At 39.3% G+C, this 25186-nt stretch overlaps 1 protein-coding gene across 9 annotated transcripts in view; it reads right to left on the bottom strand.

The window, feature by feature from the left end:
• The window catches only part of WDR7 (WD repeat domain 7), a 144260-nt gene that overhangs the window by 104416 nt on the left and 14658 nt on the right, over positions 1 to 25186 (bottom strand). For 7 of the 9 annotated variants that reach the window (XR_012773568.1, XR_012773567.1, XM_075489070.1 and 4 more), the window contains 13 exons: positions 22632 to 22710; positions 21903 to 22077; positions 19932 to 20008; positions 16633 to 16752; positions 16291 to 16436; positions 15115 to 15217; positions 13933 to 14074; positions 13123 to 13371; positions 11338 to 11558; positions 10407 to 10602; positions 9042 to 9256; positions 2049 to 2818; positions 1387 to 1475 (listed from right to left, as the gene is read on the bottom strand). Coding sequence is in view for 7 of the 9 variants with exons in the window: in XM_075489070.1 (XP_075345185.1) it covers positions 1387 to 1475; positions 2049 to 2818; positions 9042 to 9256; positions 10407 to 10602; positions 11338 to 11558; positions 13123 to 13371; positions 13933 to 14074; positions 15115 to 15217; positions 16291 to 16436; positions 16633 to 16752; positions 19932 to 20008; positions 21903 to 22077; positions 22632 to 22710 (2582 nt within the window). In the remaining 2 variants the exon portion in view is untranslated. The remainder of the gene's footprint in view (positions 1 to 1386; positions 1476 to 2048; positions 2819 to 9041; positions 9257 to 10406; positions 10603 to 11337; positions 11559 to 13122; positions 13372 to 13932; positions 14075 to 15114; positions 15218 to 16290; positions 16437 to 16632; positions 16753 to 19931; positions 20009 to 21902; positions 22078 to 22631; positions 22711 to 25186) is intronic. The other 2 variants (XM_075489065.1, XM_075489067.1) reach the window with 1 other exon arrangement.

Genomic DNA, 25186 nt, shown 5'->3' with positions numbered 1-25186 from the left:
AAAGTATTTATATTCTGCAAAGTGCAATAATTTTACAAATTGTGAGTTTCTCCGTATTCGTATAGCTTGAAAAGACAAAGTTTTGATAGTTAACAGGTAAAAGTTTAAAAGATAGTTGCAATTTTCAAAGGAAATTTCAAGTAAGTCCTGACGGAAATCTGCTTTATAGATTAAAAACGCACACGATGGAAAAAAAGAAAAACCTTTCTTCTTCTGCCCTACAGTATATGCACGCAGCTGGGCTCCCATCCACAAAAATCCCACAGAACTGTAAAAAGAGCAAGGATGCGTACACCTTTCCCCTTTGCCTTCTCATCCAGCGAAACGTGGATGACAAAGGTGACAAACACACGTCCCCCTCAGCCACGAACAACCTTCCGCTGGTCCCGGGTGGATTTGATCCCCGTTATCCCCACGGGTAAGCACTGCCCCTCCTCTCTGGGGCACCGCAGGCGTACCGCGCTGCGCCGTGCTGCCGTCGCTCCCCGCGAGCCAGCGCCGGCTGCCTCCGAGAGTCCCCCCACGCTCTTCCCAACGGCTCACTTGCTCCTTAGCTTTGAGCTTAAGTCGGAATTGGCCACATCATGGTGGTTTACATTTCCTTTCTTTTTGGCATTAAGAGGAGCAGCTCATTTGCCCCATTAAACAGCAGCTCTAATTTAAAGAGCGAGCGGGAAGGTGCCGCCTCCTCCTCCGTCTCCCAGCAGGACCGTTTCCATCTGCTCCTGCTGCCTGGAGGAAGCTCTAGTCCCCACTCCACTCGAAAACTCATGTCTAATCTTGTGTACATCCTTCTTTTCCATCACGTGTTGGTCTACGTCCTGTACTTAACCATTACCCTTACGAAAAGGAAAGATGCAACGCAGACTATTAAAAGACCCTTCAGTGTCACGCACTGCCATCTTTCATAACCGCAAGTGATGAAAATAGCAGCAGAGGTATAAGTACTGTTAAAATAAAATAATTTCTTCCTCCTCCATAAAAAGGAGAGGGAATGTACACATGCTACTTAGATGCGTTTACCTTTATGCTTTAGTGTCTAACGTACAAACATTTTTGTATTAGTCTGTATAGCCCTTAGTTACAGTCTTTAAACCTCTTACTATCACCTCAGCACCAGAAGGTTTGGGAACACTTAAAATACGCAAAAATTCATTGCCAGGGACTGACTTCACGACAATGTCAGCATCTTATACTGATTCTTAGTCATTAAACTTTTTTAATGACTAAAGGTCTTAGTCATTAAAATTTTTACCTAGAATATTACACTAATTTTTCCTCCCACATAGAAGCTAGCAATATTTTTATCACTTGATAGTAAGGTGGTAACTTCAGTGTCAAGAGCTGAAATACATATCAAATTGTTCCAAAGCAAGTGATTTTTACCTTGCTTAATTTGTCCTTGGGCTGCATGAGTTGAAATTGAAGGGGGTGCCTTCACTTTTGTCATCTCAGGAGTGCCTGGCCTAGGTGGCCTAAACACAAAATATACATGAAGGGGGAGAAGGAGGAGGGGGTGGGGGGAAGAAAAAAAAAAAAAAAACAGGTTATTTGCTAAACATACTGTGACTAAACAAACTTTGAAAAGCAACTCTATAAAAAAAAACAGTCAGTTTGACAGAAAAAAAAAAAAAGTATCTCATTTACAATTCCTAGGTAAGCTTATTTTTTGGTGATAAAAAGTTCATCTGTATGTTTTATTTAGAATTTGACCTACTCATTATAAAAACTCTTTTAAAACAACAAGCACTAAAAAGGAGGACAAAAACATCCTCTCAGACCTACTGGCACATATGTTATTACAACTCCGTGTTCTATTAACTTTGTAAGTTACATTAACTCCATTCCAAGCAATATAGTTCTCTTGGCACAAAAACCCACTACATTCTAGAAAGAAGAAATACACTCGGTTCTGCCTAGGTACCAAAGGTTTTCACAGCCATTAAATACATCAAACCCCACAGTAAATTTAAGGAAAATAAAATGCTGTATTAAAATAGAGACTCTGCCAGAAAGTTATCCCAAGTTCAAGTGAATATTTGCCGTACCTGGTCGGACCTTTCTTCATGTGGTCTCCGATAAAAGTTGCATTGGTCATACTCATCAGCGTGTTGGCCAGCGAGATCACAGACAGGAGATGCTGAGTGGTGACGGCACGCGATACACCGTACGTCCCCTTTCCCAGTCCTTCTGTAACGGACATTTTCCTTCCTAACTCCACGCCATCATACGACGGTTTGCCTACAGGCTGATTATAGCCAGGAAGCATCAGAGACATGTGGCCTCCTCTAGACAGGAGGCCAAAGGACACTGAGCAGTGTGGCTTAAGCATCCCAAGACGATCAAGGCAAAGCTCATCTAGAACAGAATTCAGGCCCCAGGCATGCAGACAGGACATAAAAAGCTTTGCTGTATCCATGGTTAGATTATATTCTAATAAAGTTAACGGTTTGGATTTGCTAGAGTGATATTCTGGGTCACAGTCTTCTCTTCTCTGTCTTCCCAATTCTTCATCCTCATCTTCATCATCAAGAAGATGCTCTTTTATATTCTCTTTGATTGTTTCCTTGACCTGCTGGAAGAGGACGGCTGCTCGTTTACCAGTCAAAAAGGAGCCTCCTTTGTCAGACCCGCCAGAGGCTTTCTGTAAATTCTCCGGAGAAGTGAGTGCAGTGTTGGGTCTGGAGGCCTCCTCAGTCAGCAGCTGAATTATCAGGGCTTCCACGTCAAAGAAGAGCACGTGTATATCTGGATCTGTTAAGTTAGTCTTTATAGCTTGAACCATCAGGGAGTTATGTGAATATTTAGGTAAATTCCCCTGAAAAAAGAAAGAAAAAAAAGAAAAAAAATTGAAATTTTATTTGGATTACTTTCTTAACACTGTTCACAAAGTTAATTCACAAATTAAGGAAGCTGTGGATGGTCAAAGTTTGAAAACTCACATGGGTATAAAACACGTTATGACAAACGTTATGAAAATATCAGTGAATACTTTTGGATACGTCAGGAATTTCAGACTTGTGATCAAGTGTTACACCCCTAAAACCCAGAAGTTTCACTTACAGAAGTTTATCAGATAAATAGAGCTCTCTAGATAAGACAGAAGTTCACACTTCTCTCTCATTAATTCTAAAAGATACTAGTTATACTCCAAGGAACAATAACATTTCAATATTTTGGTATTAAATTTAAAACACATCAAGTATTTCATATTTGGATACTGAAGTATAGCAGCAATTTATACTATTGGAGAATAGGCTACTAATAGCTTCGTCCACATATGCAATTAGTGTGTCACTTGTTCACTCCACTACTTAAATCCATCTTCTTCCTCCTTCCCTTCCTCCCGGGGGGGAGGGGGGTGTGTGTGTAGAAAATCAAAATGCTATAGGATAAGAGCTGAAAAATGTCAGAAAAGGGGATCAGACAAAAGAACATTACCGTAAGTTTTTAAATGTTGTGAGAATTTTATTCTCTCCATCTTTTAACAGAAATAAACCCTGTTCAAATGCAAGTAAAATATTAGTTCTCCTCTTTTACAATGTAATTAACAGCCTGAAAGACGTAAGGTTGAATATTCATGTTTGCTGCACAGAATTGCGAAGTCAGAGGATGAAAAACGTACAGGAGAAGCAGGTACTGAGTTCAGGGAGGAAGAAGCGTCCTTGAGGCTTGTCCGAGTCACTGCAGAAGTTAAACCCTGTGCTCAGTTGACAGCCAAGTCTAAGGGAGCACAGGAAAACCATTACCCTACACAAGTCTAAGAAGGGCTGCAGGAGAAATGGTATTTTTTCCACAACTGATATAGGCTGAATGGTTTGTTCAGAAAACATCAACCTTTACTGAAAGTAGAATCAACCCAAAAGTTCTTAATATATCGCCAATAAAAGCAATACAGTCAAGGCTCCTATGTCTTTTCTCATCTATAACTCAACAGCCTTAACATTAATACAAACTCTTTCAGTTTGGTAGTGTCCAAAATTTCCATTCTCTGGAGTCTTTTTTAAACCCCAAAAGCACATTTTACAGCAAGATAGTTATTTAGAAATTAACAGGGCTCGCAGTTTTTTATATATACACTGTCTATATATTTACAGATAGGTATGCATAAATATACGTGTACACACTATAAATATATACAGACTATACAAATAACTAACAGACACTCTACATATCATGCAAAAATTCGCACATTCTGTATATATACACTACTTTGTAATAGGTTTTTACCCTATGCTATATACATCCCGATATATTGCTTCCTTGGTTCACCAATGTGAAGCAATGCACACATCTTATGAAGCCTTAAATACCCTGGGCCACAGGAGTAGTCACCACTGAAAATCTGCTGAGCTGTCAAATTACATTATTTCTACCAACACCCATTATCTTGCTTTTTTCAACACTTTTCATTCTACTTCTGAACACTAACAAATGTATTTATCACTATGAATCACAGAAACAAATGCATATTCTACTTAACATTTTATAATTGGAAAATTGCACATGCATATGTACCATTTATTTTCTCTCTCAAGGACTTTTTGTCAAGACAGTAAGCATTTCTTGTCCTACAACTACTTGGCTGCTTTGAGTTTTGTACAGATTTCATAGCACATGTTTGAAAACTGAAGTCATTTTTATATATTCCTTTTCCATTACAGCTGTAAAGACCCCCCAAAATGTGGTTGGCATGGAAGGATATAATATCCACCACATCATGTTCAACTGTTGTTCCAGTGTATGAACCTGGTTTTGAAATAAGCATATTTTGATTCTCAAGGTTCTCATTCACACAGATTTGTCTCTCGTAAAGCACTCTGCTTTTTCTGTGGCTATTAGATACTGTATCTCCCTGAAGAGTGTCAGATGGCTTTTTACAGGAAAAACCTTCAGAGAAAAAAACTGCCCTCCCCAAAGTTTTACATTAGCTTTATATTTGGAAACCAATCTGTCCAAAAGAGGCTCACTACCCTGACCTGCTGTCAAGAGCAGCTATGATCCAGCCACAGATTCTTCGCGACTCATTTCCGAGTGCTACTTTGGAGCAACTCAAGAATAACCTCTCCTTGACTGTTCCGCAGCAAGAGGCCCAGGGGAGAAAAATAGAGTAAGAAACCGCTCCTTTAATCCTGTCTAAACATTATACGCAGCAAGTGTATTTATCTAAGCAATCCACTATGTCAGTCTTATTTGATACTGTAATCTTCATTTGCTACCACACTAACACTTTATTTCGTTTGCAGACTCTTCATTTAAGGCTGCTAATATTTTGCTTACTCAGAATGAATCCCCACATGTATTTTACTGTATGGTGTTGAAGTGGAGAAGAGCAAGTACAATTATTAGTTCGCTTGCTGCACTCACTAGTTCTTGCTCACTTTCAGATGATTCTCAACAAATACACATAAATATTTTACATTATTCCAATGCACTCGTTTGGAACAATGTAAAATCATTATTATTACACTCCAGCAACACTCCATTATTATTACCCTCCAACAACAACCAACCATACCAGATACCAAAAGCGCACACACACAGAAATATTCAAAACATACCCAAAGACTCCAACAACGAAATGCAGACCTGGCAAAATCTCCAATACCATCTGCTATTCCACTAGAATCAAATAATTTTTAATTTCTGTCTTTCGTCAAATTAAAATTCATTTTACCTATGTAACAAAGTTAAGGCACTACCAGAAGGAAAATTCACATTTGGTCCCAGGGATTATGAAAGAAAAATTAAACAGAGACCATCCTCCTCACTCCCTGTCCTTACCTTTCTCGGCGGAGCTGCCGCGCTGGCTAGCTCGCTGTGCCAGACAAACAGCCAGGGCCCAACCCAACCAGCACCAGAGCTAATAGCCAAATTCCGCTCCTTTCCCTGTGCTCAGCTCGGAGAATGAATAAACTATGCTCATGAAATAAGTTTGCCATAAGAAGCCGATAACAGGTAATTGAAACCAGAATAGAAATAATTAAATGTCAATAAATAATAGCTGCAAATTATGTTCTACAACGCACTGATTTATTCACGTATTCCTTACCAATTAAAAAAAACCTAGTTATTTTCTCAGAATGTAACGTAGGTAACTTTTTATGAAGTGGTCTCTGGTAATGGTCACAACGGTAAAATGAAAAGCAACAATATAACCAAAATATTTTCGCTATTAATCGTCATTGACCTCTGGTATGGAACACATTTTGCTGTGCAACATGTCACGTCTCTGCAGGCAGCTATACCTTCATTAGATGTGAGGAACCTGTGCGTAAAACACGTACATTGGCACAGCACGCACGAGTGCAAGGCCCGTACTTAGGTATGCGAACGGTTATGCTGGACGCAGCGGGAATCGCAGCACACCGCTCTGAACGCACATGCATTGGTAGGAACATGGTGGTGGTGTTCTAAGGAATGCTCTCTACCAGTGACATTTCTTCTGTTATATTCTGTTCGGAAAAGAAGGCAAAATAAGTAAATAAACGATAAAAGCCAAGCCAGCGGCCGCTGGGAGCGGAGCTCTGCCGCGCTCTGCTGGTCGCAGCCCAGACTACCAGAGCATCGGCAGCCTGCGCTAACGAAAAGGGAAACAAAGGGAAAATACGAGCTCTTTCTGTGTGGACTCAGGTAACATTTTTGAATGGCCTTCACAGAGTAAACAAATTTAATACCTGCCCACCCTGACAGGTCTTTATTAGGAAAGAAGTGATGACGAGTGGTCGAGTACTGGGATCATCAATATGAGGAAACCTAAGCAGGACACAACCACCGAATCGCTAAGGCGGGTGATCCTCTACTCCAACCCCCTGCTCAAAGCAGGGTCCACTCGAGCAAGTTGCGAAGGGCAAGGAAAGCCTCCCGCATACTTCTCCAATATGTGACTAAGGACATTTTTCCCCAGTTTCCTTCAAGATATTTTTGCGCTTCCTTCTATTAATCTTCAACAGAAAGATAAACATTTAGAAGTCAGGGGTCACATTCTTCCTGTGACGAAGTTCATAAAACACTCACAAGGTCAGGACTTACCTGTTCTCTACATTTGGCCAAAAGAGAAACGCACGATGCAAAGCCCAAGAGAAAGCTCTTCCTTCAAGCTCTCTCCTCTGACAACCTGCACCGACGTGCTGGTGAGCCCGCCAGCGAACTACCTTCGATAACTAAGCCTCTATCTAAAATTCACCGTTTGCTTTTTTGTTCCACCTCTGCCATCTCTGCAATGCGATGCTGGTAGCTGCCTGCTAGTTTTCAAAATGGTCAGTCCAAATCCATCAGTCTGAATAATAATTAGGCACATTAAAATTAACAGGATAGTCAGAACTAACTCTTGTACTGTTCTATCCTCTGTACTGAAGTTCCTTAAAATTTTTACACTGTACTAGCTTTTCTTGGGATACATGCCATATTGTACTTGATTTGTTCTTCAGAACAATAAAATTAATGCTAAAATGTCAAAATTACTCTTGATACAATTTGCAATCCAAGTTATTTCTTATAGCGAGATATCAATTCGGAAAAAGAGCTCATTACTAGCTGTTAAAAAAGGAACTTCCCCACATCTCAAAACATTTAAGGCGCTTCCAGCTTATGCAATCATAATCAGGGTGGAGAAAAATCATCCTCTGGCTCCAGAGACTAATGTGCAGGCTCACCGTCCGGCTACTGCTCTAACACCCGAACAACTCTGATCATTACGGTGTTATCGGAAAGGTCTGCTTAGCAGGGTTCTTAGTACGAGCATTTACTTACTGCTCAGACTGGTAAGTAGCCTGTTGCTGTACTCGGCAACAGCCACATGAACTGTGAAGTTGTGTTTCTAAATGAACACATGTAAACATGCCGTGGCTCACGCGCTCGCTCTACTCAAACATATAGCGCTCAGGAACAGTTAATGAATGCTTTTAACAAGTTACTACAGCCGGTTCCATTTGAATTCATCACTTAAATCATGAAACATAATTTTAGAAGTCCTTAAACATTAAGCACTGAAATATTTAGGAATCAACTAAACCCATTAATATCTTCTAGCATTAAACACTTAAAATATTTCTCAAACAGGAATTAATTTTCAGCATTTAAGTTACTCTGCTCCATTTATATCTATTTGCACACATATTTTAGTAGTACTTTTTCTGAACTGTCACACAGCAACAACTACCAAAATAAAGTAAAATCAAGCTCTAGCTCCACCTTCAGCAAGATCTGCAGGAACGAATAAAGCATGTCTAATATGGGGGGGAAGAGGGAAAAAACAGATCGATGCTGATCCCACTCCTCAAAGCACAAAACAAGAAGGGGGAGATTTGCTTCTGATGGGTATGGATCACAGGCTGGTTCCTTGTCCACCCATCAACACTACAAATTAACAGAATGTATACAATTGAGCAAATATTCCAGATTCTATGAAACGCTGCTAAATCCAGATTTCAAATAAACTCGACCTGAAAAAACAAAAAAAAACAGTAGAATGCACAGTGAAGTGGGAGGTAGCATCACGAACAGTAACATACGCCGGGGAACAATGTCTAGAGAGATATGGAAGGGACTGTGTTGGTTGATATTAAAAATATATTACTACTGATCTAGAAAGAGATAAGTTTGTTTGATGCATAACCTCTGCTCTTGCTAAACCTAGAGAAAAAGACAGTGAAAGCAGTACAGAGTTATAGACAGTGAAGAGGAAGTTTAAAAGCATTAGACTTCAGCAAGCAAAACCACTACCACTGAGAGCACAAACCAGAAAAAAACATACACGAAATGTGTTTTTAAAATGTAACTCCAGATAACACCACCTGCATTAGAAACTGCACAGTGTCGTTGAAGAAGGTTGATACTTTTTGTTCCAGTAAAGGGAACTCCTAGGACTGATGCAAGGAGAGGTAGAACTAGTTTAGGTCTTTCTACTAACATTTCAGAGAGCTTTGGATAAGACCCTTTCAGTTACAACAGTGAAGACTTCCCATATTTTAGTCAATTATTTATGGAAATAAGTGTTTCGGGTACTGAATTAAAAACAGACAAACTGAAACACAACTTACCTTGTCAGACGCTTCGGAAGCGAGCAGGTTAGTGGCAAGAGTCTGTAGTTTCTGGTGCGCCACATTTTTCAGAGCAGCCAGGCTACGCCTAGTCATGGCCTGCTTCAGGTTGACGGCGGGATGGCTCAGGGAGTCCACAGCCGCCGGGACTGCCTCATCGCAGGCGTTCAGGATTTCCACTGCCGTTATTCCCATCACACACCTGTCCAGCGCACCTGCAAATATTTTGCAAAGCATGAGTCTAAGCAGAAACAATTCAGAATGTCCAAAATATCACAAGTACAGCAAAGGGAGAAAATAATGTACACCACAGGAGGCAACGCATAAAACTTTCTGTTGTGTTAACAGCTATTTTTAGAACTAATATTCCTACAGGGATGGAATTTCCCTCAGTTTCCGTGAAGTGTGTAAAGAAAAACCACATTAAGAAAAATCAAGACAAGTTTAAAAACCCCACCGTGTGATTCTGTACTGACCAGAGAGTGATGGCTGCAGTTGCTCAGCATTTTTAGGGGAAGGTTGTTTTCAGTCCTTGTGAATTCCCCCTCCCACCCAACTACCCGTGTGGATGAAATTTTCCACGATGGATCTCAGGTTCCTCTCTGCTTCCTAGAGCTTCAGTAAAAAACAATTCTCATCTAGTTTTCACAATAAGCTGAAAATAACATTCAGACATTATTGCAGGTTTGTGGTTTTCTTCTTAAGTGAGTTAAGGAGTTAAAAGGTAATTAGATACTGCATATATTTTGATGCATTTTTTTTCCTCACTTTCTCCCTTTCAAATATCACAAGATTTTCTACAACAAAGCTGTTTTTATTTTATGCCTTGTTGCCCATCCTTTTAAGGCTCATTTTTAGCTTCTTCTAAACTAAGCATTAGTCCCATTTTAAAAAAAACACACAAAACACCCACACAATAAACCAAACAATACAAAAAACCAGACAAACACTTTCTTCACTCCGCAGCTGAAGAAAGCGTTGTAGATTCACAGCGCTGCACTTCTACACCAAGCTTTCAATAGAGTTGCTGAGGAAGCACAGACACTAATAAACCGAGAGGACACTACAAGTGCAGCCAACATTTTAACTAGTCTCTCTAAAGGTAACTAGGAAAACACGTAGGGGGAAGATAGCCACAGCAAGCTGTACTTCTCCAAAACTAAATGAGTTATTCCAAATACTAAGATATGTATTTAACAAAGGCTTATATCGCCTACAAATTTTGGGAATATGTGGAGTGCTAAATTTCCAAATATAAATGTGCAAAAAAAATTTAACTCTTCTCTCAGATGCAACTTATACAGAACTATAACTAAATATTATTTTTAAAAATTGTTTAATTAATGTCTTTGAACTTAACCTTACCAGTGTCCATTTGCCAGACGTACACAGACCCATCTGAACATCCTACCACCAGATAGTCATCGGAAGGCCTCCATTTTATTACTTGAATAGGGAAAAGGTGACGGGATGCCAGCATGATGCATTTTTTCTCCCGCAGACTCAGAAGACCTACTGAGTGATCACTGGCAACAGAGCAAATACAGTGCTGGACTCTTGCCTAATAAAAAAGAAAAAGAAAAAAAAAAAGAAATCTTAATCATAATGCGGACAGTTTGCATTTAATAATATCTTCTTCACTGGACCAAGCATGGTGATCAACAACCTATTTTATAAACAAAACGCAGGTACATGAGCCCATGGCTAAACTCACTGAAGTCACTAGAAACAGAATTTCACTCGCAGAAATTCTCTTGAATCCAACCTTTTGCACACCATAAAGAGCAAACAGGTATTAGAACCTGTTTTGTTGAGCAAAAAAGAGAAGCCACGGTTTTCAAGTAAACCAATGTCATTTTGTCCATTAAATTCTACCTACTCATCCAAATTATGAAAGACAAAATTGCCTTTAAAACCTACGGGCCAACTGGTGGGGAATGCTTGCCTATCACGTTCGCCGACACCTTCAGGGGAAAGACTGCTTCCATGCCGTGGAAATCCTCTCCCGCTGCTAATGCTGTATATCATAAGACGCCAAGCATCTCCTTACCTAGCTAGGTTTTAATATCCAGTTTTTCCTCTATTTTTAATCCTTTCTGTAGCTAAAACGTGATATGAACAAAACCAAGATTAACAGAACAATTAAACTCTTTTTAAGTGTCTGCAAGAGTTATACATTGGGTCAGTGCTAAATCTTCAGTATTTCATATTACATTCACATTCTCAAGAAGGATTTGAGCTGTACCAGTTACGGAAAGTGTGAGACAAGTTATCAGATATATTATGTAAAACTTACACTACAGTTTTCTGGTGGAACTAGCAGCTGTGTAATTTCTCCACCATGTACACAGAAGATATGTTTCATCTCTCCAGAAAATATATCCCATATGATGACTGAGAAATCCACACCACCTGAGATCAAATACCTTTGATCGTAACGAGCAGAAACCTGATGAGGGTACAGTAAACATGTAATTTTGTTTCGATGGCCTCTGAGAGTCCGGTGAGGTGGCCAACCTGAGAAATTGGGTAAAGGCGTAAAAGGGGGGAAAAAAAAAAAAGAAAAGAAAAAAGGGAGAAAAAAAATATAATTCAATAGAACAGTTTAACAATCCAAAACTCTGTTCTTGACAAAAAAAAAAAAAAAAACCCACACTCCCATTTTTGACCGAAGTTCTTATAGAATTAGCCTTGTCTTTTTTTAAAATGTTCATCATTTTTTTTACTGGACACGGACCAAATGATTCATTTTGTCTTGCTGTACAATCTCACTCTGAAGTAATTCAGCTGTCTTCAAACAGCCTCCTCCCCCCAAAAAATCCCAGCAAAAAAAAAAAATTTAAAAAGGTCACAAAGATGTGAAAAAATAAATTCCCTTCTCCATCAAAACATGAATTTATCCAAGGTTATAACCAAAAGGACCAGGCCCAGGAAAATTGCATAATCTTACTCTGCACCGGCCACAACAGCAGCATACAAGTCTGCAGAGTTATGCATTTGGTGCTTGTGCAGAATAGGTTAATTACATCAAATTTAAATTTATAAAGGAAAATCATTTTTGTGAACAGAACAAGAATGGTGAGTCTTCTGCTCACCGAGATCAAGTACATTAGTTAAATCATTCCCAGTAAAACCTTATAATTATTGAAAAAGATGCTTAGAAAAACTGTCTTTTTAGATGGCATATTTGACAAAATGGGCCCAATAAATTAAATATCCAAATCAATTATTCTATGCAACGCCTGCGTGATACAGTTGAACTTTTTTCCTCTACGTGATTATGCTTTCTAGCAAGCACAGCAAACCTTACACAGAATACACACAGGCACTTCTGTATTTTTACAAGGGCAAGAATCACCAACGCTTACTTGCAGAATAATGTATCAACTTCGAGGCGATCCAACTTTACATTAAGAAAAATATCATTTTTGTATAAAGTTATATGAAGTAAATCAGTTATACAAAGGAAACAGTACAACCAACAGCCTTGTATACAATTGACAAGCTCATAGGTATATTCACAGAAAAATATTTACATGATTTTTTTACAGATGCTGACAAATGAAAAAGACAAAACCCAAATATTTGTTCTGCAACTGTGATCACAAAAGTATTAAAATAACATTATCTGGAACCAAAATGTACAACAGCAGGCCAGCATATAACACTCAACTAACTGCACGATACACAAAGAGGAATTCTCCTTTAGATTCACTATTTTCCCCAAGATCTTCACAGGCACACCGATACCCCCATGCCCAGAACAATACTGGAAGAGAGACAGGAGATGTCCCCTGCCATATCTTTGCTACTGCATCCCAAAAACCCAGGAGAAATATCCAAGGCTTTCCAGTGAAGGGACTGCCTCCCCCCCAGTTGATGCAAGCTGGCCACAGTTAATTTACTACTTGGGTTTCTCACTACGTAATAGAACATCAGAATTGTGAAGAAAACAGTTATATGATTTCTACCTGTAAAATGGCTTAACTTTCACTTCATGAAACTGTTTCTTACTTCGGTATATCTTGTGGCAGGCACACACTGTAATCCAACCGTGCTTTTCAAAAGCTTATTTGCATACCTCTCCTAAGCATATGCTCTCCTTGCAGCAGCTGAACGATAGCCGTTTGCGTTGCTGGCACAATAACAATGCTTCCATCCTCACGACCACAAACCAAACGCCCATGTGCCGGGATATACACACTGGCTGTAACTCTAAGTGGTTCATTGATGTTTGGTATTAAGCTTAGTTGGTCTATAATCCCAGCAGGGCGAGGAGTGAGTTTATCAAAAGCTTCCTGGAGGGATATTGAAGTTGTTGTTTGCAGTCCTGTTTAAAAAGAAGAAAAGAAAAAAAAAAGAAAAAAAAAGGAAGGGTGAGGTGGGAGGAGGATTTAAAAAAAAAAAAAAAAAAAAAGCCCCCAAGAATGGAAATTAGGAATGCTTTTCTGAGAAGATCTCCAAGTTTAAATACACCATGTTACAACACTTTGAACAAAGTCAAAAGTACATACCCAAGATTAATTTGCTGACTACACAAGTGAAGCTACAGCAACACATGGAAACAATACATGTGGGAACTGGAAAAGTATATGATTTAAGCTACAAGAGTAAGTTACACAGGCAAACAGCAATGACCATAGCTAGTATTTGCAATGAAGCAGTTAAAACTTAATACCTGAAAAACATTCAGAGTAAATTAAGCTTTTGATCATATATGAAAAAAAATAAGTTACTATAACTCTTACAAGAAGCTAACAATTAAAAAAACTCCAACTTAATGGATCTGTAGGAAAAGCAGCAGTGCTTTATCCAGCAACAAACCACATAACAAAAAACCCCAGAGATGCCCATTAAAAGACCTGGCAGCAAGACTGCTCGTTAGGGATACCTTTTGCACCATCCTGTTGTTCGAGAGTATCAGGCACACTCCAAATACACAGTCTGCCTGAAGAGTCTCCTTGGATTAACAGCTTATAGGAAAACTCCCTATGTCCATAGAAGAACCGAGTAACTGGAGGACATATTAGCAGCTGTTAAAAAAAAAGTTAACAACTTCAGAACACATGCAAACCATGTATTAACCTCAAAATTTACTTCCCCCACATGATCCACTGTACCTTTTAAAAGCAGGACAAAAACTAGCCACTTTATGCCTTACCCTTCTTACAGGAGAACAAGTAAATACAGCAATACGAATGAGCAGAAACTGTGGTTAGTCACAAAACAAGTCACAGGTTTAGGGGAGAGGAAAAAAGATTTTTACATGTATTTGGTTTTGTTCTAAATATATTCATATTTAGAATATTTTTTATATGTGTGTGTGTATTCTAAAATTGTTAACATTCTAACTGCAATGGTGAGCTGAAGTTATACTACTCAGTAAGGAACATGGGCCACAACAGAAGCAAAAAAGTTTTAATATTGACTGACAACATAAAGAAAAAGATCAAATATATAAACGTTTCAATGTCCAAATTTGGCAAGAGATTAAATGGGTAAGATAAAAAAAAAGGATTCCTACAATAGTCTTGTAATAACAGCATTTGTAAATCAGTTACTTATACCTAGTAGTATGGGTGTAAGTACTAGATATATCATACCGCTGTTTTAGATATATTAATTTATAGCAGATACAGTTCACAGTACAATATAAAAATGAAGTATAGCTCAGAGAGGACTTTGGCCTACAAAATTTGATTTTCTTTACTTTGCAAGGATTTCAGCTTTCAAAATCAAAGTTGTGATTCTAACAGCTCTTGCTCAGTTACTGCCTAATCATGATGCGCATCACAACCTGACTTCTAATTCTCCAGGCATTGATGAGTGATGAACTGCTAGTATATAGGAACTGAAGATTCGCTTGACCAGACTAACCTCTGCATTTATTTGAAAACCAACAAGAACCAAACCAAACTAAACGGCAGAGAAATTGCATGTCTACTATCTCTAGGAAAAGAAGAAATCCTAAAGGTCTACTTTGAAAGAGAAGAACTGGTCATGATGTATGCATGTTTCAGCTCTCTAAGAGAAATGCAGTCCGTAAAAAAACCTCCAAAGAAATATATTTTACCTGTTTATCTGCTCTGTCCAACACACTGTACAATAAAGGCGGAATTAAATTTTCTACTGCTTTCCCCACATCTCTGCGAAATGAATCACTAGCTGGTAGACAGCTGGGTTTAAGAACAAAGAGAAAGGAATAAAATTCCTTGTATTACCAGACAGTGATTACTACATCACCAGCTAACTAAATAACACTAAGCAAAAACAACCCCCCAAGCCCTGAAACATTATATTTTTTTAAATTGTTAACACAGTGTATAGCAGATCGTTACTCTAATTTTAACGTACAGGGTATGCTTCATCAATTAATAACTGCTCCAAAGGTGTCCAGCTCAGTTTCCCCACACATTCAGAACTGAAGGAAAAAAGAATGAAGGAAGCCTGGCTTTAGGTCTGCTCTGGACCTCACCACATCTAGCCTCCGACTCAGGACCAAAACACACCAAACCCAAGGATTCCTCCAACAGATCACCAGATCGATCTGCTCGCATCCTTATGCTCTGATCACATAAGAGGGTGAGAAAGGGGTTCTCGCCTGACTTAAGTGAGAATATTCAAGGATCTCCAAGACAAAACTGTGTCTCTACCCAGACCAGAGAGATGTTTGCATGTCATGAAGATGTCAGAAGTTTTTTTATTTTACTTTTGTCATTCTACATTTATTTAACCTCTTTGATACCTAATTTTAAATTAATTTTATATTTTTGCATTTACATGCATAAACTCAGCTGTTCATGCTTCCCTTAACAGGCTGAAAGAGTACTGTTACAATAATACAATCATCATTTACATTCTACTCCATATAGGAAATAAGGAAGAAATAAGATTTTGCTTAACCAGGTCCAAATATTTAAATTGTATTTTAATTTATGACACTTGTTCAACAGCAAAATGCACCTCTTCCCATCACACAGCTCCATTAGGAAGTGAAAAAGAGTTAGTGTAATATCAGAACATAGTGAAGCAATGTTGGCTGAGGCAATCTAAATTACTGAGCATTGCTTCAACATGATACATTTAAGGGACACACATTTTAAAATATGCTCATGGAATACTAGTTTCTGCAACAGCCATACAACTTTGCAACAAAATAAAAGCCAAAAGATACTGAGTATTTCTTCAAAGTTGCTCATGTTTTTATCTCAAAAAAATAACATAAATGGAGTATTTCATTGCTGACTACCTGGCTGGTAATTTATATATGAAACTTTGTCCATCTTCCGTCCATACAATCACTTTATCAGCTGACACAAAGTCGCCACCAGTCCAGGTCTGATCGTTTTCACTAGGGACTGAACATAAAAGGGAATAATCTCCAGCATCAAAAACCTGGAAAGAAACAGAACAGTCTGTTGTCATTAACCAATTACAGATTAAAATGCCCAGACAGCAGCGAATTTCGGTTTCAATACAGACACATTAAAAGGACTTAGAGCATCTTGATCTAAATGTCTTACTGGCAATTTAATTCAATCAGCTTCTACAGTGAAAAGCAGCCAGGTGTTGTTCAGCTAGCTTGCCTTACCCTCCAGTATTTGGAGCACACTACCAACAACGACCGCTGGGTAAATGCGCAGAAAGAAACGCTTTGACAGTTTTGACAATAAATAGGTTTTGACTCCTCTTCAAATACTGGTGTTGTATCCTAAAAACAAAGAAAGGAAACCAACATTAACTGCATTTTATTTAAAATTATAAATCTGAAATTAAATAGAGCCATATTACCTTCTCTAATGACATCTTCAAAAAAGGCATTTCTTGATGGTTTTAAATTTGCTCAAGTCATGACTTTGTCAATGTTTCTGTAAATTTTAACTGAAACACACTTATGTTTTATTTTGATACTCCCATGGGTATATCATATCTTGAATACCAACTTTCCTGTGATAAACACTCAAGTCTGCAGACTCTGTCACAAGTACAAGAGTAGCAAATGTGCAGAGAAGCAGAACTCAAGAAGTGATAGGTAAGAAATTGGCTTGTAGAGACAGACAAAAAAAGACACAACAGGAGGTTATCACTTTTATTTAGAGAGCATATGCACATAGCCACAATCAGGCGCGAGTACTGACCAGCATGTCAGCAGAGCCGTAGAGCTGAACTGCTGAATGCACGAGTCCGTTTCCTTCCTCATGTCCACTAGCATGATCACGTCTCAAAGTTTTCAGCTGTAGACTGACCCTTGGCCAGAGGTTAAGACTCGGTCGCTGCCGACCACGTTCTTCCGAGATTAACCGAGCACTATCAAATAACACGGGATCTTAACCATTTGGCCAAACACCCTCCGCTGAGTCTGAGTATCAGACTGATCTATCACACCGGTGCTGTACCTTGATTAATCTGGGCCCACCTCAAAGCAAAACTTTCTCTTCTGGTTGTATTGAGGGTGGTCACTGCTAACCTGTCCAGATCCAGAACACACACGGACTAGCTCCCAAGCTAATCCTCACTTTGACTGACTGTCCATCTTCCCTCTGACTTGGGATACCTTGAAGGAAGGAGGGACAGCCATGCCATTCATCATCTGAAAAGCTTGGCTTACAGTTATAAAAACCTGGCTGAAACAACAGAAGGCTGCAGATACCCTGCTGTGGGTATAAAGAGGAGACCTACAGAAAGGCCTGTCTGCAACGCCAGTCACTTTAACCGATTTCACAGGGCTCTCTGCCTTCATAAAAAACCAACCTTATTGAGACAGGGCAGAGAACATCAGGATAGCCAGGCAATTAAGGCAGAAGTGGGAACTCGGATATCCTAGAGCACAACTCCTTACCCTGCTACAGATCTCTGTGGCAAGACAGTATTTTCCTGAAATATTATTTCCTCATCTTCAAGATGTATTCTGTCCTACAGAGAAACTATTTAAGTGGTCAGACAGCATGACAGCAACCAGCGTCGGAAACTGTGTCTCTACACAGAACAACATAAAGATGGAAATCCGATAACAAGAAAATACCCAGCTGATTTTTTTTCTTGCTCAAATTGAGCTTAGGAACATGACAGAGACCATGTGATGGAAAAGGGACTATGCTGTTTCATAAGATGCCAGATGGCCAACTTCTGAGGAAAAACCAAACACTTGTAGCAGTTCTTATTCTATTACTCCTCATAAGAGGATCTGCAAGAGCATGCAGTATCCTCTTTCGTCACTTAAGTCTAACAAATTCCCCAGCTGGACAGATTAGGAGTGCCTATTTAGTATCATTGCTGCCAATGAATTACCTTGCATCCAGATAGTCAGCTGAAACTAAGCAGATTCAGCTCACGTGTCATTCTTTCATGGTTCCCATATCCCAAATAGACTAGATTGCGATAAGCTCCTGTTTAGTCACATCTTTGTGTTTCTTACTTCCATAACAGCCAATACCTTTCACTGCTCACAGCTGCTTTTTTTTTTTTTTTTTTAAGTGTATCTGTTAAATGCGATGTTAGCCAAAACATTATTAGCTGCATGACGAGGGTTTCCAGAAAATGCTTTGAGAGCAAACAATCTCATCAACTTTGAAACTATGAAACAAAAAACCATGAATACCACCTCTGTCCCCTGATGGGGTCAAAAGCAAGGAATTCCATTATATTGGCCTTCCGAGCTAATGCAAACTGTGTTGCTTTTGCAGTATAAATATTCTGGAAACAAACAAGTTCATCAAAAAATAGGTCATTTCTATATCATAAGGTTATTTTTCCACAGTTGCTAAACATCTATAGTAAGGTATATCTTTTACAAGAGGTTTCTGTGAATAGCTAATTTGCTAGAGGTCTACAAGACATGTAGCAAACCTCCTTCAAGACTTTTATTCAGTAGTACACAGGAAGGCAGAACTGCCAACTAACAAAGAGCGCTGTAGACAATCCCTAATAATGAATATTCCAAAAAACAGTATTCTCTGCTCAGCAAACCCCTCGGGCATCTCCACATCTCACTTATCTTTCTCAAAGAAAATACTACATTTAATAATAATTTTTAATACTAAATAAAATTTAATACTAAATTTAATAATAATAGTAATATAGTATGATATAATAAGACTATAATGAAAAATTTTATTAAGTACAGATATTTCAAGAGCAGAAGAAATGCAGCTGGAGAACTTAATCTTAAAAAAATGAAGTAGTGTGATAAAGTCACTTCTATAATGCCACCACCATATTAAAAGACACACACTTCCTATGCAGTACAGGGCAAGCTTTAACTCTGTGACTTACTTCTTCTCTCTGTACTACACAGAGCAAGCATGTATTTATTAGCATCATCTCCTTCAACTAATGAGTACTTACACTGCAAGGTCTTGCATATAAAAGTTTTGCCTGTACTGACTGAAGTTACGCATGCAGTACAGCATCCGTTATCAGTCTGGAAAGTGAAACAGTACTGTAACAACCTTCGTTACTAAATTCCCTTTGGAACTCAAAACTCCTGTGGGATGTAGTACAAGATGACTTAATGAAAGAATAGGACTTTTAATTTTTCCCTCTTTAAAAGAAAAATATTGGTATATTAACAAGAATATTTGTGTATTAACACAAATCATTACATGGTACAAATAAAAACTAAAAAAAAAAAAAAAGAGAGAGAGATTTGTGGAGATTATCCTACTCTTAATTTTGAAATAAGTTCTCCGAGTCAAACATAAGAAAGATTAGGAGTTCTGCTGGTAACTTGAACAATCAGTAAAGCAAAATTAAGGAAGTTGATTTTCAAATGGCAAAGGGGAAAAAAAACCCTAATATCATTAGGTAGCTGGAAGAACAGGAAACAGCATTAATAGAAGTTCTCCCTTCATCACAACAGGAAACATCATTAATTCAGAAGCCTTTGTTTACCTGCATCCGACTAACTTCAGAGGTTATTATCCATACTTTCAGGATGCCAGTCACCGAAACTGCTACAACAGTATCCTCTGGGGAAAAACAAACATTAGGCTGATAAGTACAAGGACGTCTTCATTTTGTTGCACACTTGTGCATATCTGAGTACAAAAACATACCGAGAGTACCTCAACATTAAAAGTTTATCAAAACATTCCTGAAGTGTTTGCTTCAAGATCAAATGTTTATTTGCAAAGTGGTATTCCAGAAGCACATACGCACACACATGCGGATTCCATGGTTTCGTGTTTACATCTCTCAATTACCACTCAGGGCTCAAATTAAACGGGGGAAAGGGAAGTCACAGTTGTTTCCAGGACTGCTATCAGACATCGCGGGTTGTCCCATCACACTCCCCAAAGGCAAGGGGTTACTCTCCCAAGAAGAGAGATTTGTTGCTTCTGCCTAGCTGCCTGCCCACGCCAGCCTGCGAGGACACTGAAGCTGAATGGGAAGCGTACTCTAGCGGGGCAGCCGCCCGAGCATCTCTTGGCTGCGGGTTCCCAAGGGGCGTCTCTGCACAATTACTCCATAACAGTTATTGCCTTCACAAAAAACAAAGTATATCAAGTGCTAGTCAAACTTTCCAGACATTCCTGTTTCTACCAGACAAGTCTGGTGTAAGACCAAAATCCAAAGGGTAACTTCTTGATTACAATACAAAAATGCTTACAAAACAAGAAATAAAATTAAAGGCAGCACCAGGAAACACTTAATACCAGAGATCACTTCCAGTTGTTCCAGCAACTTAGATGTTGTGGGGAGAGCAGCTGAGCTTTCCCACTCCAGGACTTTGGGAACACTCAGTTTACAACTGCTGTCAGCCTTAACTCGAGATAAAAGTCCGCCCTTTTGTCAGGACCTTCTTCCTTAGCGTTCCCCAAACCTCTTCAGAATTACAGTCTCCACAACAGGGAAACCTGAATGAGACACCTCTCCGCCTCAGCTGCCAGAATGTAAAGCCTAGCAAATTAACACGAACTAGCAGAGCAAAACAGATGTGTCAACAGGTATCACTTCAACCCATGTCAACTAATCCACCCCTGAACATGAGCCTACTCACCCACCTCTCCACTAAACTGACTGTCATCGCTTTTAGAAGTTCCTCGCTCTACAGCCTTCAGGTTTTTTAATCCTATTGTGTACTTTAATCAGCACATTCCTTAAACACATTTCCTACAATAATAGCTTTGAAAGTGTTATGGCAGCGCTTTTTATAAGGTACTAATCACAAGAAATACTCATAGTACGTATATATCTTGTCAAAAATTACAATGTATAGCTTGCCAAACGATCTCGATGTATACTACACATCACGTTAGTAAGGCAGATGACAGCCTTAGCATTCAGCGTGCTTGTGCCCCTTCCTTCAGTCTTGTGCCAGTTCCCAGGCTCTTGCTGTCAGAGTGCTCTCCAGAACTATTTCTCAATTCTCAAAGAGAAAAAAAGTTATCACTCTAGTGGAACGTGCTTTTATTAAAAAAAGAAAAAAAAAAAAAATCACTCTTCCTGTAGGAAGGGTCCTTGTCCTTCAGGTTTCAGCACATGCACACGCTGCAGATGACAGAACTGAATCTATTTACTCAGTGAGCCTGGATCCTGCCAAGCGCGCGCACACACAGAGTGATTTGGCTAGGTATTAGGTTCTGTTCATCAGAAAGCAGTTAAATTTTGGCCAGAGCTAAAACTCCCATTTGACACAATAGCAACAGAGACAATACTGCACAGATATTAAACTAGCCTCTTTTTCAGGGACTAGAAACAACTACGTATACGTTGCTTTTCGGAAAGGTTAGTGCTTGCTGGGTGTTGCCCAAGATCACAAGTAGCAACATTCTAGTTCCTCCCCAGGTTCTTGAAAAAGTTGAAAATAGAGTTTCTCTTAGAGGGAGGCAAAGCCATGATAAAAGCAACAAAAATAATTACCTTGTGTTCTATTGGATCGAATGATAGTCATGGAACTGATCCAGTCAGGAGATATCTTTGATAATAAAGAATAAAGAACTTCAAGGCTGGTAGCATCCACAACGAGAATTTCTGGATAATGTCCGTGACATAGTAGTCGCCCTTCACGCTGAGTCCCAACTGTAAACTGATAGAACTAAATGGATATTAACAAAGTACAGAAGTTATATTCCATGTGAGACATTGACTGCTTCATTTTTAATAAAAACCATAATTTCACAAATATATTCTAATGCTTATATGTTTAAAAATTACTCCTCTGCACTGGCAAGGGGAGCTTTTTGCAGAGGCCCCCTTTCTTCTGTTATCTTCCCAAGGCAATCCTTACCCTGTACACCCAGCTCCTGCAGCTGACAGAAGCCTGCCTCAGCCTTCCCTGCTAAGATCATCCTCACGCTCCCACCTCCCCTGGCAGTACTCCTCCAAAAATTTTCTCCTTTTTCTCCTTTCTTTCCAGCCTCTCTCATTAATTATGATACATTTTTCCAAATGCTGAAGCACAGCACATATTTCCAGCTCTAGGGCATTTGATGACACAGCATAAACTATTTATGAAATACTTCAGTAGGCATATGATGTCATTATTAAGCTTAAAAAGAAACAAAACAGCCTTGTTTTGATAACTGATCTATAGTAATCCATGCACTGCAATACAGAATAGGACCTCTGAAACACACACAAAGTACTAACCTGTATGCCAGTATGTGTACAGGCCAGTTTAGTAAACTCTATGCACCTCCCATCATTCACGTCCCACAGACACATCTCCCTAAAAATATAAAAGGCAGATTAAAACTACATAGAAAATATTTCAATCTTCCAAGAGTTTAGAAGTCATTTACATGGGGAGAAACTTAACCATTCGGACCATTTGTTAGTGACTATATGAATTGTATTTAGATAAAGGAAACTCAAAATCAACTTGAATTTCCAGTCCTTCTACCTGAATCTACACAACCTCTCCTTCCCTACAAAGACAAGAGGAAACAAGTGAAATGCCAAGGTTCATCATAAACAATCAATATTAAGTAAACACAAGTACACAACTGAGAATTTCTCACTTCTCTCACAAACATTTCAAGACATTATATACTTCTACTGCATCCCCTAAGTCGTCCAAAGATTAGCGTGCGTTCTCCACATTTGTGAGGAAGAGAAGAAAGAGCGTTACAGAACACAGCACTGTGTCAGATGGCAGTGAACGCTGCGGGTTTTTGAAGGCCCAGGCTGTTCAGAAGTGGAAGCATCACCTGGCACTCTTCAGCACTTCTAAGACCAAACTGAAAGCACTGAACAACAAATTATGAACAGTACCAGTAGATACTTTTCTGACTTGCCTTATGAGCAAAGATTACAGTTACCTGTATGAATTCATGCCAATTAACAGCCATTCCCTCGCTTTACTCTATTTAAAAGGCCCCACACTTTTAAAATTTTATATTAAAATTTAATCAGAACAGAATCTGTCAACTGCTTTCCCACCTTTTTTCCCTTTACGTCAGACATATAACTTCCCAATGAAAACATATTTTGGTTCTAAATCCAAAGGGAAAGATTACTTAGCATGGCAATCACTACAAGATGGAAATTCTAAGTTTTGACACATTCTACTCTCAACTTCCAGGTTAAAAGTTTGTTCAGTCATATTGTTCCCCGCCTTTTCCAGATAAAGGACTTATTTATTTTATTTGGATACATAAAAGACCCATACCTGGCCAGCTACATGTATATAGGCAGAGGTTAAGAAATTTCTTCCTCAACCAGAGTTGATCAAATGGGCCCCAGCCTGGAGGTCCACCTTTCAGTAAACAGCCTTTTAAAAACAAAGCAAATAAACAAACAAAAAACCCCAAACTCACAAACTTCGTTTTCCTTTTATAAGCTTGTTTTGCATACCAGAAGAGTCTGTCATTCAAACAGTAAGTTCTGTACATGAATGAAAAAGCCCTCGAGAACAGACTGATGCTCTTGGAAGGAATACCTTTGTAAATACTTCCAGGCCAAATATTTTGCCTAGTGAAAGATAACTGAGTTGGAATGTTAACTTCTCAAAGCAAACTTTGAAAAGGGAAAGCGGAAAGGCACGCTTTAAAAACAAGTTAGACATGCATACGATATTAAATCTAAGAGTGTTCAAAGTTTGCACTAGTTTAAGAAGGAATACTATGATGTGTAGTTACAACTTCTTTCCAAAATAGTTACTTTTTTTCCAGAATAATAGTCTCCGCAAAGAGAGCTAATCCATTTTAAACCTATACCACACCTCAATACGTGGCGTTCCTGGTGCTGTCAAGACTCAAGAAAGAGATGCTAGAAGTCAGCAGTATTAGGAGATGGCCTGCCATAGACAGAAGTGAAGGACAACCCATCTTGTTCAATACAAGTCCATGGAGGAAGACGATTCATTTACAACTGAAATGCTTGTACCTCTACGTAGAAAGTCAGAAGCTATTCTAGACTCTTGCTAACAACAGTAGTTATTCCAACTCCCTGTACCAAAACTAGGCTCATATTTTGGGGGAAAAAAGCTCCTGCCTTCCAGAATGACTCTATGGGAAGAACAAGACCATGGCCTGTTTCCTAGAAAGCGCTTGCTGGTAACGAGGACTCACTTCCACATAGCCAGCCAGAGTACGAGTGGAGATACAAGGATATGGGGAACGCATCCTCCCTGCTCGCCAGGGCTGGCCTGGGCTCGCGGCCAACTCTGATAAGTTGCTGTCCGGCCTTGAAGAGCTCTTGAGAAAGCGCTGGAAGCCGTCTTGGCAGGGGCTCCCTGTCTCTGCAAGGCTGTGGGAGCCGGACCCTCTGCCCTGTCCTGCGCTGCCAGCCTGGCCGCACTGACCCCGGCCCCAGCTCCTGACAGCCGCCAGCGCCCAGGGGCACGGGGGAAAAGCTCTCCATAGCAGGAGGGGAACTGAATTCAGACGGCAAAAGCTACAGCATGAAACTGCAGCAGAACAGGTTATTTAGCCAGCTGAAAGTGCTCTCCCCGTAGAGGACAGTCGGTTACTAAAGATCCTGTACTCAGCCTGAGGCAGAGGATGGCAAGGAGAAGAGGTGGGGGGGAATAACGTGTGTGAGTTATGAACGACAAAACTAGTTGCCTCCAAAGCTTTGACCTGTACTTTATCAAATTGTGTATCTTTTCAATAAATTAGCCCAAAATCTAGGCTAAAATGCGAGTGTACAAAGTATATTTTATTGAAAAGTTAGAGTATGACTTTTTTTTCTTTAAGTTACCT

The sequence above is a fragment of the Mycteria americana genome (assembly GCF_035582795.1).
Source record: "Mycteria americana isolate JAX WOST 10 ecotype Jacksonville Zoo and Gardens chromosome Z unlocalized genomic scaffold, USCA_MyAme_1.0 Scaffold_30, whole genome shotgun sequence".
In the NCBI taxonomy this organism is placed as follows: Eukaryota; Metazoa; Chordata; class Aves; order Ciconiiformes; family Ciconiidae; genus Mycteria; species Mycteria americana.
Note: the sequence above shows the minus strand (reverse complement) of the source record. Positions and strands in the feature narration are given on the sequence as shown.